Raw genomic sequence first — 19,612 nt, forward strand, 5'->3', positions numbered from 1 at the left:
CTGGCTCAGGCTCCTGAGTTCTCACTGTGGCCCTGGTTCTCCTGGTGGCCTTTGATAAGCAAGCCTTGGCCTCAGTTTCTTAATCTTGAAGATTAAAAAGCATTTGGTGTGTTCTTCTGACTTGATTACGTAAGATTTCAACCCCAGAGGCGTGTGTTTCTCTTTCATGTTCCTGGGGAATAGTGGGCATTCAGCACTGGATGCTTTATTTAATGATAAAAGGAATTCAGAAGTAATAAATGATTATGAGATGTGTTGGAAAAACATGATTTGCAAAGTATATGGGAGCCTAGAAGTATTTTTATTATTGGAATTTTCCATGTGGGGAAATCTCAACATTTTGCAGTGTGGAGTTATAGGTTACTTACTCAAGGAACACATCCACACTGTACAAGTTGACCAGACATGACTGTAAATGCCTGTTGTAGTTTTTAACCCTGCAAAACTCTCAACCAGGAGCTGGAGAAGAAAAATGGGCAAAAGACTTTTTTTTTTTTTTTTTGTCTTCCAGAACTGGTTGATCCCTTATATCCCATGTCAGGAGTTCCAAGATGCACAGCTGAGACCCTTTTATTCCTTCTCTTTCCCTGGTTGTGTTATAAATAAAGCCCAGTTATGATAACATGTGAAATAAAATGGTGGGACATCAGTGCAGATTACCCTTAAAATCATGTTATGGAAATGGAAATAAACCAGCTTATGGTATATGCCAGGCATGATGCAAGTGATATTAAATAAATACATGACTGAAGGGTTCCATTCATTCCAAATGCTCCCCTTTGTGATCTTTAGCCATGTTTGTAGAGAAACCTTTCTTAAAGCACTTAAAGCTTAATTCAGAACAGACAAAACAATTATCTTTTGAAAGTCTGATGAAATATGTTTGGCAGCTTTTGAGTTTAGGAGAGTGTTTGTCTCACTTCTTTGAAATCTCACTTCAGTCGGTCGCTCAGCCATTTCGGTGGAATCATTCAAATCTGGTAGCGAGTGTGGGCTTTGCTCAGTTAAGAAATGTTCTTATCAGAAAGTGCAGGGGCTGAAAATAGTGTGTAAGACACAAAACCTGACATTTTCTGTATTGATGTGCTTTTAAATATCAGTCTACCTGCTGCTGTCCCTGTGTTTTTGATGAAGTGCTGGTGGATAAATCTGTGTAGGTAGGGGTTTGCTCCTCCAAATACGGGTCTGGAGACCCTTAAGCATTAAATTACCTCATTTTAATTTCTTAGGGAACAGAAGTGTCACTTTATCTTCTCTAAGTATAAATGATGAATGTTTATGCACCAGTGTGTGACTGTTTCTTATGGGAAGAAGTGGCAGAAGACTGACACTGCACAATGTAGTTTTATAGTTGAACTATGTCATGAACACAGAGCAGAAATATTTAAACTGTGGATCTGATTACCAGTTCACTGAGCACATGGAATAGTTTGCTCGGCTTATATTAAGACAGGAAAGTTGCCACTATGCTGCAGCAACAAATATTAGAGAAGTGTGAAGGGCATTTGGGAGAAATACATAATTTCATTTCATATTTCTTGTAATATTTGATTAAAATACTTTTTTTTTTTTTTTTTAGTATGTGTATATGAAGGACTTTGTGAATTCACTTTGTGAATATATATTAAAATCACTAAGTTATTCCTAATGTTCTGTGGTGCTGCCTGCTCCTGACAAACATCTGATACGGATCATATGCCTCTAAAAAGAGAAGTTCCTCGAGCAAAATATCCTCATGAAAACAGGTTGGAGATACTCACATTCTCTCGCTCGCTCTCACTCACATGTTACATTTTGGCACGTTGTAGGAGCAGGTAGCATATCTACTACCTGCTGTTGAAAGTGTTGAAGATACTGAATTATTTATTCCATCTTCTGCACTATCCAAACTCGTTTTGGGTAGTTTGACACATCTCGGTCTTCCATATGGATACTTCATGGTGACAGAGTTGCCAGCTGCTCAGGTTTTATGACAGTCTGAGCTTTTTCGAGGACTGTATTAGTTTTCTGGGAAGAATCCTGCTTTTCCTGAGGTCCCCATTCTTAGGCAGTAGTTATGCTTTGGATTGATGCTCTGGAGTGGGAGTTTTTGGGGAAAATTAGCTGAGACCTTCCATAAAAATATTTTTTAAAAGACTTGCTGCTCATGGATCGTGTGAGATGAAATCAGAGCTGTGGGATATTAGAAAAATGTGAAAGCTGTTTGCTAAGAAAACTAAGTCCCTTTTAGTGACAGTCTTCAAATTTCTAAAAAAAAAAGTGTTTAGATATGAAGGTGCATAAAGCAACATAAAAAGCAATCTGAAATACTTTGGAGAACAGGGTTTTTGGGGCACTTGAAATTTAACACTAAACAGTCTGTAAATCTTTCCCCCAGGAGAGGATTGGAACTGGATGATATTTAAGGTCCCTTCCAACTCAAAACATCCTGTGATTCCATGATCTTCTCTGCAATTGTGCAGAGTGAGTGGGTGTTCTGTTGTTTTGAGATACAAAATGTGTAAACCTGAGCATTGGGGAAGATTTGAGTTTTCAGTTTGCCAGAATTTATTAAAATAGTGGAAAATCAGCCATTGGTTATTTCATTTGAGCATCTCTTGGTACAAACATTTGTAAGGGAAACTCCCAGTATCTTGGTAGGTCTGTGCTGCACTGAGTTTGATTCCCTTTCAGTGGGATAAACCAGTCTCACTTGCAGTGAAATCCATATATCCATGAGGTGGACTGTTTCTTCTGTGTCATCCTGGATCCGAGCTGACACCAGGTGACGTGAAGTAACGATCCTCAAAATTTGTAGTTCAGATTTGCTATTGAATAGTAGTCTTATGTGTAGCCTTAGGACTTCTCCATGTTGCTACAACATCTTGACCATATTGCATTGTTCATGCCAGTCATTTGACATGTTTGGCTCCTCTCCAGAGTTGGACAGATAAAATACCCGGTGAAATGGATTTGCAGCCTTTAAACAATAAAGAACACTGTTTAAATGTTGCCTAATTGAGTAGAACATCAGTTTTACATGCATTTTTCTTTTTAAAAAGTCTTTTCACCATACGTCACTATATCCTGTATATTTACCTTTGGTGAATTTGTTACCCTCAGTCACTATATCCTTTGTTTTTCTCGCTTCCTACTTTTTCCTTGCTCCATCTATTTGAGCAGAGTGAGTCTGACCATCTTATAGAAACCATCCAGCAACGGCTACTTTTCTCTAGTGGGTGAAAATTATTCTGATTTGCTTATGCTCTGCTCTAATAAAATTCCTTTGCTTCATTATTTGTTGCTGACAAAATTCGAGTGAGGAAGATGATGTGGATTCATGGCTTTCTTCTCCCCCCCATCACCACAGCTATAACTGCTTGGTCCTGACCTCTCCCTTCGTGGGAACAGAGAGGCTGATGTAGCCCATGGTGAACAATCTGGCCACTAAAGTAAAAATGTGCATCTGTCAGTAATTAATTGAAGCCAAATTTAATTACAATTCAGGGAAAAAAATAGTGCCACACACTTAATAAAATTCAAGAAGCTTCAGTGTCATTGCTTAAAAAGCAAAGCAATCCAGACAAAATACACTCCCCCTCAAAAGTCTACTCTGTGAGAGTCTCTTTCAAACTTCCTTTGTGATGTTGAATAGCAAAATAGTTTTGATTAACTGTTTTCACATAGTTTTCTATATCTTTTAGAGTTAAAAACCATTGAAAATAGTGGTAAATGTTGAAGGCTGATTCTTAACCAGTTGTGTCATATGGGGATCTGGCCCTAAAATTGGATTCTGAGATTTGATTGTATGTAAATCCTCTAATAGCTGGTTGAAATAAAGAATCAGAGGGATGGGAAGGAATTGAGAGAGAACCCAAATAATTAATGAATGAAAAAATGCATTTATGTAACTTCTTGAGTATTTTAAATGGTGAATTTTTAAATAAAAAGATATACAGAAAAAGAAATGGCAGTATGAAGTCAAACCAAGCTCTTCATTCCTACTGTATTTCAGCATACAAGGCAACCCCCAAATCCAAACCTATTGAACTGAATATTTATCACTGTGTACTATATGTACATATAGCAATTACAGCAAGAGGAAAAAATATTTTTCTTTACAATTAATATTTGTAAACGTTTATGAAAGTACATAGAAATAAATAAGACAAACACATGGCCTAATTAAGATGAAAGGCATGACAACCCTTGTGATTTGTTCTGAAAAATAAAGAACATTAAAATAGTAAGACTTAATTATTTCTGTAAACATTTCAAATTATGCTCTATCTACAAAACCTTAATTTATGAGGTATAATATCTATAAGCATTTTCTGACATTTGTATATTCCATGTCAAAAAATTATTGTTAATTTATTATTTATTATACTGTATACTGTCATATATTATCACTTATTAGTATTTGTTGTTCAGAAATTCAGTGTCATCTATTGTGTAATGGGAAAGGGAAAAGCATTTTATACGGGACTGTAATTTGTGTATTCTTGGGCTAGTGATAAAAATGCAACTTCTGCAAGTTGATCGTGTAAAATTGTGTGTAATAATAAACAAAAATAACTGTTCTGTTTAACATTCCAGGCACAAAAAGTGATATTTGATATACAGTTTACATTTGAAAGATAACTTGAAGCCAAATCCATGGACTTGTTTAATTGCTGGGTTGAAATCAAGGAAACTAGAGGTTTGATCTTGAGGAGCTTGAAGCCTCCATCACCTTTGAAGCCTCTGTTTCTTGAGGTGGTTTTGTTCAGGGTCAAACCTCTTGGCTTTGCCTTGACCTTTAAGGAGGCAGCACAGAGCAGAATGGTTTGGGTAAACTCTAATGCAATTCAGAAATAAAATCACAGAATGCTTTGTGTTGGAAGAGACCCTCAAGCTCATCTTGTTCCAACACCTGCCATGGGCAGGGACACCTTCCACTAGCCCAGGTTGCTCCAACCTGGCCTTGAACACTTCCAGGGATGGGGCACCACAGCTTCTCTGGGCAACCTGTGCCAGCATCTGACTGGTTCAGTCAGTGCCATCTATTGAACAGTGGTTTTTTAGTACCCATTTCCCCTAAGAGGCTCATATTTGTACTCCTACCCAAATCTTAAGTCTGTTTTATTGTAATACTGCACCTGGCAGACCAAGAGTGCTCGTACCTCTTTTCTGGACTGCCAGGTCTTCAATCATGAACTCATTTTACTGTGGCTGTAGTTGTTTTGCAGCAGAGAATTATGATTTAGTGTTTCATTTGTAGAGAAGCAGGGTCCCTACTGCCACTGTGGGATCGTATCCTGCAGCAGTTCTTCTTTTTTACCTGTGCTGCCTTGAGGTGCCCATGTCCATCTGTCCTTCGTGCTGGCAGAGCTTTTGCCAGACAGGGGGAACATTCCAGTACAACTCAGGTGCTGTTTTAAATGTGCTTTGTGCCATAAGCCTGGTGGAGTTCAGCCTCCATATCCATAGATACATAAATATGCCCTGTGTGGTCTCCCAAGGGGAAGGCAAAATGTGTTTTTAGTTAAGTTGCATGGGAATTTAATTGAAAGATTTAGGGCAATGCCATAAAAGAGTAAATCACGGCTGTGTGACACAAAGAAGATTTATAAAACCAAATAAAAATGCTTTAGCACCTTCACTATTATAATTTGTTTGATATAAGTGGAAACCTGTATTAGTCATTTTGTCTGCTGGTAATTAAAAAAAAAAAGTAAAGGCTTTTATATTTTACTGATTTTCAGTCCTTTGGAGTGAAATAATGGGGAAGACAATAGCAAAGAGCAGAGCATTCTCTGGACATGCCACAGCTCTAAACCTACAGGAATGCTCAGCTTCCTTCCCAGGAATATTTGAATTAGTTAAGCACATACTTAACTGATTTCACACAAGCAGTTACTCAGAAGGACTGTGAACTGATTCAGATGATGCACAAGCTTAGTGTTAGACTGCAGCTTGTGTGATGGTGGCCCTGAAATTTGGCCAGTTTCCAAGGCAGTGGGGCTACTGCTCTGTGGGAGAAGGTCATTTGTCCCACACCAGAGTACTCAGGGATATTTTGGAGAGGAGGGCTAAGGCAGTGTGTTAGGAATGTGACCTTCAGCACAGGTTTAGTGAGGATTCACACGCTGTATTTATTGAAGAGTACTGTATGTATTAAATGCTGTAGTGTTGATAGGTCTCGATAAGGATACCATAATAGCAGTTGAATTGTAGGGGGTTTTGTGAGATGGTAAGTTAATGATGTAGCTGTTAATTTGAATTTAGCAGACGTTTTAAATATAGGTTTCTCTTACAGAGACAAAAGTTGCAATTTAAAGCTCTTTGGTGGTCTAAAAACAGCTTAATTCTCTAGTAGCATGGTAATAAGTACTAATCCAGCTTATACAGTGATTGTAGTATGTCATGTTTGTGAAAGATTGCCTAACTCTGCTTTCTCTGGGTTTTATGTTAATTTTTTTAAATTAAACATAAAACCTTATAACATCTTTATGCTGAGATAAACTGTTCAATTTAACTTGTGCTCAAGCAGCAGCTGTCAGGAATTATCATGTTTCGAGCGTTCTTGCCATCACCTTGTGTCTCTACCTCCCGGATACACTCCGTGGGATGATAAAGCTCACCTTGTTAGGATTTATTACTTAAATAATAACCCGAGGTAAAATGAAAGTTGATGTCACACGGAATGACAACTGACATATATTTATGTCGCACGTTCCATTATAATAAACTTTCCTTTCTTCCCCTTGTAATAGGTGTTAAATGGAAATACACTCCAGCATATCCTCCAGTGCCCTGCGTGAGTCCATTAGCCACGTACGCGGCTGCTCTGTGGGCATGTTCACGGGGGCTCGTGCTGTCAGGTGCTATTTAAGCTTATAAACCCGGGGAAATTGGTTAGTGCTGGTAGTTAACAGCTTTTATGCCAGTAAAGAAGCAAGTGTAAGAGTGTCTCGTACTTGGGATAAATTCTGGAAGCGCTGTGAAGTAGCGCACGCGAGTCAAGGAGGGTGTTTTCTAATAAATGGGTTTATTTTTATTTTTCTTTCTTGCTGTAAGAAACGTAAGCAGTGTCATTTCAGGCTCTAAATCTGAATCTGCTTGTCATTGCAACAGTTTTCTCTTGACACCAGTTTATTGTGCTGAGCTGGGCAGTGATAAGTGATCTGCTTGTTAGTTGAGTCTTATCACTTTCTATTTACAGTGAAGAAAATTTAGGTCTACTTCTTGCAAGCTTTCCAAGTTTTCAGTCCTTCTTGCCATAGCCAGCCTACAGCACACTCTAATGATGCTATTGAATTCCTCCAGTTTGCCTAAGCCAGTACTGCAAACACTATTTTCCTTTCCTGTGGCTATAACCATCTTTTTTTCATATTCTTCTCCTAATTATCCCATTGTCAATCTGAGCAAGTTCAGATGTTTCAGAGCTACATGGTTTTCTCTAAGCTTAAATTGGATCTCTTCTCTCCTTGTCTCCCCATTGCCCTTTTCTCTCCAGTCAGCATGTCAGCCTTGGCACCTCCACTGCTTCTACTTCCACCCTTGCTCTGTGCTGTTTCCCATGTTTTCAGTCCCAATGTGCCATCTCTTTTTTCCCCTCTCTTCCTTCAAACTCAGCCAAGTTCATTGATGCTATCCTGCATCAGTTTTCTTCCTAACTCGTCACAGGAAAGGATTGGAAGGCACCTTAAAGCTCATCTCGTTCCACCCCCTGCCATGGGCAGGGTCACCTTCCACTATCCCAGGTTGCTCCAAGCCCCGTCCAACCTGGCCTTGGACACTTCCACGGATGGGGCAGCCACAGCTTCTCTGGGCAACCTGTGCCAGGGCCTCACCACCCTCCCAGCCAAGAATTCTTTCCTATATCTAATGTAAACCCACCCTTTTTCAGTGGGAAACCATTTTCTCTTGTCCCGTCAATAGCCTGATTTTTTCCAAGCAACCATTTCATCTCATTTTTGTGATTTTTGGGGTACGTTTTCTCCAGTTTACATTTTTCTTTGTCGCTCCAGTGCTAAACTCACAGCAGTGTTCGAGCAGGGATATTGCTTTGCCCCCAGGAAGCTTTCCTGCCTCTGCTTTGAGCCTGGCACCCAGGTCATTACAAGGTCCACAGGTCATTACTCATGGTGACAAATAAGTAATGACTTACGTAAAACTATTTTTTCCTACTAGTATGGCTTGTAATCAACCTGTGCTCATATCTTAATTGTCATTCTGTTTGACAGGCCCTCTAGAACCATCAAGTATTTGATGAACAAGGCAATAACATTCATCTCTTACTTTTGTAAGCCTTTCAGATCAGCATTGACTCAGGTTGATGAAGATGGATACAGGATCTGTTCTCTAGGAACTGCTTGTTCTGCAGATACAGATTATCTAAGAAGGGCGTAAGTTAGCATAGGATATGATATTATGTGATATCTACGATATACTATGGTATATATGAGCGTTTGGGGAAGTTCATGAGTTTTGAGGTTGACAGCCAGAATCAGAAGTTTATGACATTAGTGATGTGGGTTTGGCAGTAACCTTGAACACAAAATTTGTGTTAAAAGAGGAAGAATGGGAATAAAAATAGGGGAAAAAATAGAAAAAACTGGAAATATTTTAAAATAATAAAACATTTCATAAATCAGTTCTTAATCTGAATCACTAAAATGGCGCATAGCAAAAAAAACCAATTCAGAAACAGGCTGTGTTGGAAAGTAGTTTATTAAAGCTTCATGTTCTGTGTGCAATAAATACCGGATCTCAATTTTTTTTTTTTAATCCCTTGTGATAAGAAACACAGAACACAAATGTCTGAGGCTCTGCAGCTCTCTGAAGGTTCAAGATTCAGCTTGCTTGGAAGCAGTGCGAGCCAGGGGCCCGGAGATGCTCCCATACTTCTGGTGAAATACAGGGAAATCCACCACTGGTTACAGTAGGGTCGCGATTTCGTATTACACATTTAAATACATTCGTTTTCTGATGGCCTGGGAAGTTATACAAGGCTAAGGTAGCAGCTTGTTAGTGCTGTTTGTGCCTGCTTTCTCTAATTGAAGGATGCGTGCAGTGGTGTGCACTGTGGAATAGCAGGAGTGCTGCGGCAGGACTGGGGCGCAAGGGTAGGAACAACATTTCATTACAGAGGATACCTAATAAAAATGTGAAAGTAAAACAGAGAAAGGGTGAGGGGGGGGGAAGAAAAGCAGACCATACTAGATAAGTGCACTGCATAAATCAAAAGGGTTTATGTCATAACATGAACATGTGCCATTCCTACTCATATATTGAATTTCAGTAGTTGGTTGCATAAAGAAGTAAAGTGTAATGAAACTGGCAAGCAAAGTATTCCCTAGTCAGCCTTATCTTTGTTCCATTTGTCCTTCAGATACAGCTTTTCTTGCCTTTTTCAATAAAATCCATCCAGCTTTTTTTTTTTATTTTGCATCTCTCTGTAACCGAGCTGGGAAGACCAATGAGATTCGGTGCTTTTCTAGTTGGGTTCTTAGCAGCTGCTTTTTAAGAGATCAAAACTTCGAATGCTGCTACATGGTATTAAGGCTTAGCTATTGATGTGTCCCTATAGGGGTTATGTTTTTCTTGGTGGAGGGGGGGAGAGGAGGGAAGGGGAAGGGGTGACCCCTGTGAGCACACTCACCGACAGGAAACACTGCTCTCCTTGTTTTCCAGGATCCTCTTTGCAAGCTCGGTGCTTAACCTGGCTGAACTCACTGCCCTCCGCCCTGACCTTGGCAAATTGAAAAAGGTCCTCTACTTCCATGAGAACCAATTGGCATATCCTGTCCAGAAATGCCAGGAAAGGGATTTTCAGTATGGATACAACCAGATTCTTTCATGGTAGGTGTTGCTTGTGCTACTCTGTGTTATTTAAGGTGTCCTTCTGTCTAAAGCATCATAACCCTGAGGAGTCCTTCTCTGTGTAATTTTTTTTAATTAATTATTCTGTATTAATATTTTACAAAAGCATGGAGTGTCAGGACAAGGGGGATTGGCCTCAAACTGAAAGCGAGTAAGTTTAAATTAGATATTAGGAAGAAGTTTTTCCCTGTGAGGATGGTGAGGCCCTGGCACAGATTGCCCAGAGAGGCTGTGGTGCCCCATCCCTGGAAGTGTCCAAGGCCAGGTTGGACAGGGCTTGGAGCAACCTGGGCTAGTGGAAGGTGTCCCTGCCCATGGCAGGGGTTTGGAAGATGAGCTTTAAGGTCCCTTCCCACCCAGGCCATTCTATGATTCTGTAAGCAATGACCCTGTAGCAAACTGAGGTACCAGCAGAGTCCTGAGGAGAGGTTGCTAAAAATGCTGTGACAGAAACAATGTGCTCTAAAAAGTCATCTCAGTTTGTTGCATAAAGTTCACCGATGCTGCCATGGTGTGCCCATTGCTGGTGAGGATTTTAACCTGTGCCTTGGCTGTAAGTGATGCTTTGTTTCACAAATGCTTCACAAAACTGCAGCTACTCAGCTCTTTGCTTGGCCATAGCTTTTACTGCATCCAGCTGAAATTACAGAGAGGGTTTTAGGGAAATAAACAGAAATTAAAACGTACTGCGGCACTTTTCATGTGAAGAGAGGGCAGTAAACATACCAGATAAATCCTTATATTTCTTTCATCTAGTATTCAGAAATTGTGCAGTGCTAAAATACCCAGACGTTTTAAAGGCTGCGGTCCTTTATTGTTGCTAAAAACAAATGTATTTCTCGAATCTGAGTTAATGAAAGAAGTTAATAACAGCACCACTGAAAAGCTTTGTGGTTAGGCACTGCACAGACCTAAGTGAAACAGCAAAACTCACTTGTTTTAAACTGAAATAAATTCATTTCCGTGGTCTGTCTCACCTCTCTGTTGGTAGGAGAATTATTAAGAATGGGGATTGAGCATTTTAAGTTAAAGTTAAGCTTTTGCATCTTTATAATCTAAACCAGTTGATGTTGAAATTTCTCAAATAATGATCTGTGTATGCTCTGGCCATTCTGCAGCTGCTTCTGCCACAGCATTTGCAACATGTTTCACTTACTGAGCTGTAAAGTAAGAAAGTGGAGTGAAAGATCTTTTGAAAACAGTAGCAGCCATTTTCAGATGTTCTAACAAAAAGAAGTGTTTTTCAGCACCAGGCAAGGAATATTTTTTTTGTATATATGTTTTGCTTTATTATGACAGTTATTTTTCATGCATGTGTTGTAAACTGACAAACATCTTCAAAATATGCAGTTTTAAGTATCTTCTCTTATTAAAAAAAAAAAAAAAAGATGACTTTTGCAGCTCGTAGAATCATGGAATGGTTTGGGTTGGAAAGAACCCTCAGGCTCATCTCGTTCCAAGCCCCCATTTTGGGCAGGGACACCTTCCACTAGACCAGGTTTCTCCAAGCCCTTTTCAACCTGGACTTGAACAACTTCCAGGGATGGGGCAATAGATTCTCCATTGTATCTCCTGCAGCCTCCAATAGCTTCTCCATGAAATTATATAATATTCACCTCCCATTTTTGTTGCTACAGAAACCCCAATTTAAGAGAAGATAGAAGCCATCTCCTCTGTGCTCTTCCTTACTCCACATCTGCAAAGAGATGCCATCTTCCCATCTTCCATACGTGGTAGAAAGCAAAAATGTATCTTTCCAGTATTGTGCAGAGGTTTCGGAGACAATTAAAATTACAGGACTTTGAATCTTCAGGTTGGTGATCATTAATATCACCAAGCTTTGGAACACTAAGAAGGAGAATTCTTTATTTTGTCCCTGATGTTTTTAAAGAGGTAATCTTTCTAATTTGCCACCGATTTGCAGAACCTGCAGGAAAAAGTTAGGGCAGATGAGACTTCATGCACAAGAGAAGCTGAGATGATGATGTTGGAGCCTTTGCTACGTGTCAGAGAGCAGCAAAGAAACGTGCAGGGCTCCTGCACTGCCTCATGTCATCTGTAAATCAGTGCAGAAAAGATGACTTTTTTGCCAAACTGAGGCACTAAGGGGTTAAAAACCGTAGGTGGGGAAGAGGATGGGATGCCAGAAAGCCTTTCAGCTCCCACAGCCTGCTTGAAAAGGATTATTTCTCTCTCTAATGTTGGGGTTTTTTTGCTTTTCCTGCTGACTCCTGCTGTTTTGGTGAGCAGTGTCAGTTCTCTTTCTTGACCAGGCAGCAGAGAGATGCAGTGAGGATGAATGACAGCCTCTCACCTCAAATATACTTTTCACCACCCTGGTGACTTATGAACACATGTCCTCCATGTATCTTATGACCCATGGGTCTGTATTACAATATATAACATATTGAGAAAACCAACTGGCCATAAAGCATTTCTTACCTCTGTTAGTGTTGCCTGTATGTTGGTGTAGCTCAGATTCTGGCAGCACTGCCAGGATAAATTTCCAGATATTTTAGGTTTTTGGTAGCTTCTTGTTTTCTCCCGACTGACTCTAAGTGGAGAAATAAGCCCTATGTTGTCATTAAATTACATCTTAAAATGATTGATGTGGTCGATTTTAAAGCACAGCAGTAAAAACAAAACATTACATTAATATGTCAAATTGAGCATATTAATGTAAAGTTTTTTAAAACTTTTTTTTGGTACTGTATGCTATATATTTTTTATTTTTTACATATATATATATATTATATATATATATATTATATATATTATATATATTATATATATATATATATATAATTAATATCCTTTTAATCAGGATTATATCCACAGAGGTTAAAATAACACTCCCATTTCTCTAGTATCCTACTACCTGACACACATGGGCAGTTGAAGGTAGGGTAACCAAATGTAAGTTGTCCTTCATTACACAGGAATATTTCTAAGGAATTTTCCTTTTCTTCCGAGTTTAATTCTCCAAAAGTCAGGTTACAACGAGTCTTACCTGTTTATAATGCTTTTAAGAAGTATGACAGTAATACTGTTCTTCCCATTTTGTGACTAAAAATCCACAGCAAGAATAAGATGTTCTCCTTTACATTAAAAATAGTAATTTATTATTAGTTAAAAAAGGTTAAACTTTTTTTTAAAGGCTAAATAGACAGAAATCAAGATATTTCTGGTTAAGGTACATGTACTACCCCTAATTCACATGCAAAGGCTGATTTTGATTAGTATTCATTTGCACCTTTTGCTTGTTTATAAGAAAATATATTCTATTTTCACTGCATGTAAAATAATTCCGTTCCTTTTGTGGCAGCAGTATGTTCATTAATCTTCACCACTTTTTACAGTTTGGTTGCTGATGTTGTGGTGTTCAACTCTGCTTTTAATATGGAATCATTTCTTACGTCCATTGGAAAATTTATGAAGCTGATTCCTGACCACAGACCTAAGGATTTGGAAAAAATAATCAGACCGAAGTGCCAAGTTCTTTATTTTCCAGTCAGGTTTCCTGATGTGAGCAGGTCAGTACATTTTCCACGTCATAAATTGCCTCCAGCCTGTCAAAACTCTGTATTTATGGTGACGTTCTGACTAATCAGCTAAAGCATCGTTAATGAAAGAGTTTGATAATATGCAAAACCCCCTAATTGATAAATGTATTTCAATAATCAGGGGCTATTCAGGCAGCCAAGCCTGTCCTCGGTGCCTGTCGTGCAAACTTGCATCGTTCAGGATGAGTGATTTCCCACTTGTTTTAGTGATTTCCCACTTGTTTTAGTCTTTAAGGAGTTCCTGCTCCTCGGCTCTGTATATATTTGTGCAGGGGAGGTCAAGGAGGAGAGAGAAATGCTGGAGAACAGTAAAAATGATAAGCCTGTAGCCACGGAGTGATATTTCCCTCGGTGGTGTTGCGGTGGGATTTTATTCCCTCCTCCCTCCCCTACCTCTTTTATGGCTTTCCAGGTAGGCAGAAAGCATTCCTGTGGCAGGGAGCAGACTTGCAGATGTTGGCATTAGCTGCAGCCGGAGTTGCTCTTCACTCCTCCTTGGTTACTCTGAAGGACGTTTTTTATTACCCTCGTTTCAGAGCCCGTCTTGAAATTAGCGGTGGGTTATGTGGCTCAAAGGGAACATTCTCTGGATCCCTTTCACTTTTGATTAAACCTGGCACAATTGTTTTTCCTCTTATAAGGGACTCTCCTCCCACCGAACAGGAACTTTGCTTCAATGGGACCAGCACTAAATAGAGTATGATTCTGCAATTTGATTATACTCTTACAACCAACACCAAGCTGGGTACATTTTTTTTACTGAAATAAAGATGGAAAGCACTGTAATGACTTTGCAAGAGCTCGGCTTTTGATCTGATAGTAAGTTCTGGCCACACTTGAGATCTTTGTCCCTGACCAGCCTGTACTTACAGTTATTTCAAAGGCTAAATATACATCTGTGGTAGTTTGAGGTAGAGAAATTTTTAGTGCAGGAGCCGAGGTCGTGCACTCGCTGAGGTTCACACTGCAAGGCTTGAGTTTCAGTATCTTGGAAAACTTTGTATTCTAAAACACTGATGCAAATCATTTAGGCATCAACGTCTAAAGTTAAATCTTTAAACCTCTACTTTTGAGAAGTGGGTTAAAATCTTCCAGTGTTCCTTTGGGACTCGGCTGGCAGCGAAGAACAGTACCTGTGTATCTTTGAGGATCTCTATTCCTTCTCAGAGACCAGGTTTTTCAGGCGCAAGGGAATGCTGTGGGTGCTCAGCATATTTGATATCGAGCCAATTTCAGAGGGTCTCGTGGTTTTGGCATACCTTAGGAAGTCATGTGGCCCAAGCCTGGTTTCGGAGATGAAGTTATGATAACCCTGTCTCATATATTAAATCAGCTCTTTTGGACTTGTCAACCCTGGCAGATGGGGTCAGACGAGATCTGACAAATTAGGCTGAAGTCATACACACAGCGATCGTTTGTCCAAAGCAGGAGGTGATTAGGTGGGTAAAATCATTAGCCTGCTACCCAAACTGCTACAGTGGGAAGATCTCACATCTTCCTGTGAGCTTTTCTAGTGTCCTGCTCTTGAATTAAATCCCATCTCACAAAGCAGGGCACCTTTCCTGCTTTTACTGTGGTTGCTGGACTTACATCAAAAACCTTTTTTCAACAGGATGGACAAAATTAAGGTGCTCATAAACAACTGCATGACTGTAAAACTTTCACAGCAGAGTAATTAGAAATATAGATTAATGACAGCCCTATTATTTCTAATGTATATTTTATTCAACAGCTAATTCTGGATGTAAGATCTGAGGTGTTTAGACAAAGCCCAGTATCATCCCCGGGTAAAAAAAAGGAGAAGAAAGGGCTGCTTCTGCTTAACTTTGAAGTTCTTTAGGTTTTGACCTTCAGCTGCAGCCACTATTTACTATTTCTTTACATGTTTTACATAAAGTTGAATGCACCTGTGGCAATTCAATGCTGTTTTTTTAATTTAGATTGTATTAATATGGTGACTGAATGGAGATTGAGGAAAAAAAGGTTAAGAAAAATTGTGGCCAAGCTAAAATTTATAAAGCTAGCTCTTAGCCCAGAGTGTTTTTCAAGTTATTTTCAAATGGTAATTTGCTTTATCCAAACCAAACTCATACAGTGTAAGTAAGTGATTATTTGCATGACTGACAATCATTTCAGTGCCTGCAGTCTTTTTAAAATGCATAATTTTGCTGAGATGTTGGGAAAATATTTAAAAATTCTGAAGGCAAAATAACCAGGGTGGAGTTTTTTTATTTTTTTATTTTGACCTCTTTTATTTTGCGTGTGAATGTCTCAGGGTGCATTTGTGTCTGAAACATAATCTACATTTGGATTTGGGAGGGAGAGGTGATCTAAGAAATCACCCTCACGCATGCGATGTGAGCTTTTTTAGATTATTTTAGATTAATATTGCAGTTGTAGGGCAAAATAAAATATATCTGAGCCTTGATCAAAGCCAGTGTAATAAAGGATCATGTCACAGGAGCTAATCCTGTAAAATATCTACCTTTTAATATAATTACTGTAGGTGATGGGCACACAAACAGCACAAGCAGCATAGTCAGTGATCACTCAAGAGGGGAGGTATAATGATGGATACCATAGGAAACACTTGTGAATACCCTTAGAAGTACCACTATACGTGTGTAATGTGTATTTAAATATTTCAGATGGGCATCTAACCACTGCTTTTCTATTTCTGAGAGGAAGTTATTGATGCTTTTTTATAAAGAATCTTCTTTTCAATAAATACTTGTCATAAGAGCACGTGTTGGTGTTTCTCAGAGCAAACCACCAGACTGTGGTCCTTATCTGACAATGAGAAGAGATGAAAGGATTTCAGGATTTAGCAGAATAAGATATTTACTGATTTAATCCTCCTGTTTTCTGGTTCTGACAACAACCAGCTTCCATAATGCATCCCATGGTGCCACGATTACTCTGTATATACTCACCCGATATAATTTCTGATTCAAATTCTGCTCTTTGTACCTTCTGGTGAAGTATATTATGTAGAAATAAATATTAAGGTGTTTTTAAGCTCGGAGACAAAAGACCCCTCCAAGTTAAGGCTGTCCCTCCACAGTGCATTGGTGTTGCAAGGGATGGAGATCAGTGGCTGATCTTCTGTGCCATATGTGCTGTGTATCAGACTGGGGTTTTATAGCACAGTGAGTTATATACATCATAATTCACACTTATGTTGACATTGACTTAATTTTAGTATATTTTCAATTGTAACATAAATAAAATCCTATTCTTTTTTATTGTACAATCAATAGAGTCTATTTTGATATAATCTGTTTCCACTTTTGAACTGGAAAATGATGCTCTAGTAAGACAATTCCCTTTTGACTGATGTTATCTTTGATACTCACTTCTCCATGTGCCAGCAGAGCCCTCTGGAATACTTCTGCAAGATCTTTGTTGATATTTGGATATCCACTATCCTGGTCTAGTGAAAGGTCTATGGCAGGGAGCTGGAACTGGATGATCTTTAAGGTCCCTTGCAGCCTAAACCATTTTATGATGTTATATGAATTCTCTCATCCCATCTGTACCCATATTGTCTGTGGCAGTCAGCAAAGTGGGGTCAAATTATGTGCTCTTTGGAATTCATTCCAGTGAAAATTGTAATTTAGATTTTGGTTATTATTACCGTTCCTCTGATTGTAGTACATCTTTATTATTATCATCAAGTTGTGGTAGAAAAGGAAGATGTTTTTATAAGCAAGAATGAGGTAATGTTCCTAAGAGCTCAAAATTCACATTGGACTAAGGTGGAATAATATCAAAGAAACATGAGAGAATGAGGATTACAGCAGAAAATAAAAATAGCACTTTTTTAAGTGAAACTTGTTGGTGGGCATCTTGTACTATCTGCATTACACATTTTGAAGTAGCATTATAGATTTCAGACTTGCTTCTTCATTTACTTTTTATAACTTAGTACAGTTAACAGGACATTTTAAACAATTTGGGTTTATGTTCTTTTAGTTATAATGTGAGAGAGGCAGAATTTTCCAGATTAGAGAGTATTCTAGGGCCAGTCAAGGGAGTTCCTGACTAAAGCAGAAGTTTTTAAAAGATGTTGACAGTATTTCTTGTACAGAAACGTGACTGTCACATGTGGGAGAGCTTGTTTTGAGAAAATTAAAAAAATTGCATCACTTGGGCCAGGTTTGCAGGACTGAACTTAGCTTAGCTCTGCTGGAAAAATGCAGATGTCAATAAGCAAGGAGAGACTGGAATCCATAAGAGCCCAGAGCTATAGGTGGGCACTGGGGACATGTCTACGTTGCACAGAGAGATGCTCACACGAGCTGTAGTGAACTATCTTGCATCTGGGAAGCAGTTCACCTTAGAAGAGCAGTTTTTGGCTAATTAGCCTTCCAGTGAAATTGCATACATTAGCTTAGGTGGAGTGCTCTGCTAATGACAGTGATTGTGGTTCTGGGGGTCGCTGCTGCCTTTGGTGGTGGCTCAGGCACCTCCATGGAGCACTGTGCCCTCTCCGGTCGGCACAGCCTCCCTTCCACCATGGTTTATGGGTCATTGGCATAATTAGATAATGCCAATAGACTGCTCCTACCTTGGGGCTCGCTGCTGAAAAACCGGCTGATGGAAATTACTCCCCTGAATGTCTTTCCTCCTCACCTGCCTCAAGCGGGATCTGAGGGTCGGTGTTGGCACACCAAGAGTTACATGAGAATGAGGGATGCTCTGAGGATCTGGGACACGGCACCCACTGGGAGGAAAGTGCAGTCTGAGGGCATAAAATGGAGACTTTCCATTCTGGAGCCTTTGGCAGCAGATTGGTTGCCTCCTGCACCTGTGGGATAGGTGCTACCTGCGGGAAGCTGCACCCACAGTGTGGGTTTGGGCCGTCGAATGAAGGATGCCTCAAACATCCATATTCAGGGATGCTTTCTTACGTGGTGCTTCTTCCACACATGCCCTTGGAGGTCATTCAGGAGTTTCTTTTCTCTCTCTGGATCATGGAAGAGAAGCTGTTACCTCAGCTCCATCTTCCAGGCAGAGTATGCCAGTTTAACCCCCAAAATATGTATCCCCAGACCTCTGCAGCAGCAGCAGACTGAGAATGCCCTCCTAGAGAAGGACCTGGCTGAAGGGTCTGCTGGGATGTATTCATTCTGCAAAACTTGCTAAAAAGTAATTTCTTTTTATCTATTCAGGGACAAAAGTAGTTTTACTGACTCTCTTTTATCTGTCGTATAGGTATTCCACTAAACACTATCATAATAACCATTTAGGCTCACAATAGCTCACAAGGATACTTAAGCAGAATTCTCTGTGCAACCTAGTTTTTTATTATGTTGGGTACTGCTCATGTTGCATACAACACATTCCCATAAAACTTGCTTTTTGTATTTACAGAGAAATTTCTCTGGAGAGTTAAGGTCTTGTAAAACATTCTTGTTCTACAGCGTGAACGAATTATCATACTCTGGGGAATTAAAAGTGAAGTGTACTGAAGAAAAGAATTTTTTCATTAAAATGCAGTTTATATTGATAAAACAGATTACTAGCATTTGATGAAATGTGAAACTTGGATCTACCCATATCGCTAAATCACCAGTAGGTTTATTTTGGCAAGAAGAATAGTATGTAATGTATATCAGGACCAATCATTATACAGTACCTGTTAGTTTTGTATTAGATTAAATTGTCTTTCACTAAAGTACTTGAAAAAAAAACCCCTACTATATCTGTATCTTGAAGTAGCAGAATGTGGTAACCAAGAATATTAGAAAATAAAAGCTGTCGTGTTATCAGTTTTGGCACAGTCATTTATCAATCAGTATTTTAAACATTGACAAGTGGTAATTTAATAGGGAATGACCCTGTTGGCAGGAAGTTCTAATGACAGATGATGCAAACTCATTTATCACTATGGGGCTGTGCTGGCTTCTTACCTTTCTCAGTATCACAGCTCATATTTTCCAAGTCTGGGATGTGAGAAGCCACAAAGGGCAAAACCTGTGGCACTGAGCCTATAACCACTCCCATCTAATCTGATTAACCCCTTAGCTGCAAATTTCCCTGCAGCAGAACTGGTAAAAGCTAAAAGTTCTCATACTGATTTAAATACCATTTGCTTTTTAAGGAGGATTTTCCATAATACTTTCCCATAGGCAGTTTTTTAGAAGATATTCAAGTTGTGTCACTTTGAATACAAACTTGAGACGTGCTGGTAACTT

The 19,612-nt window shown here is 39.2% G+C and overlaps 1 protein-coding gene across 3 annotated transcripts in view; it reads left to right on the top strand.

Moving 5' to 3' along the window:
- The window catches only part of GTDC1 (glycosyltransferase like domain containing 1), a 175,667-nt gene that overhangs the window by 75,059 nt on the left and 80,996 nt on the right, over nt 1–19,612 (top strand). For all 3 annotated transcript variants that reach the window (XM_018078917.2, XM_018078918.2, XM_018078919.2), the window contains 2 exons: nt 9,661–9,828; nt 13,209–13,382. In XM_018078917.2, the coding sequence (XP_017934406.1) occupies nt 9,661–9,828; nt 13,209–13,382 (342 nt within the window). The remainder of the gene's footprint in view (nt 1–9,660; nt 9,829–13,208; nt 13,383–19,612) is intronic.

This window comes from Manacus vitellinus, unplaced genomic scaffold (assembly GCF_001715985.3).
Source record: "Manacus vitellinus isolate BGI_N305 unplaced genomic scaffold, ASM171598v3 scaffold_43_pilon, whole genome shotgun sequence".
NCBI lineage: Eukaryota > Metazoa > Chordata > Aves > Passeriformes > Pipridae > Manacus > Manacus vitellinus.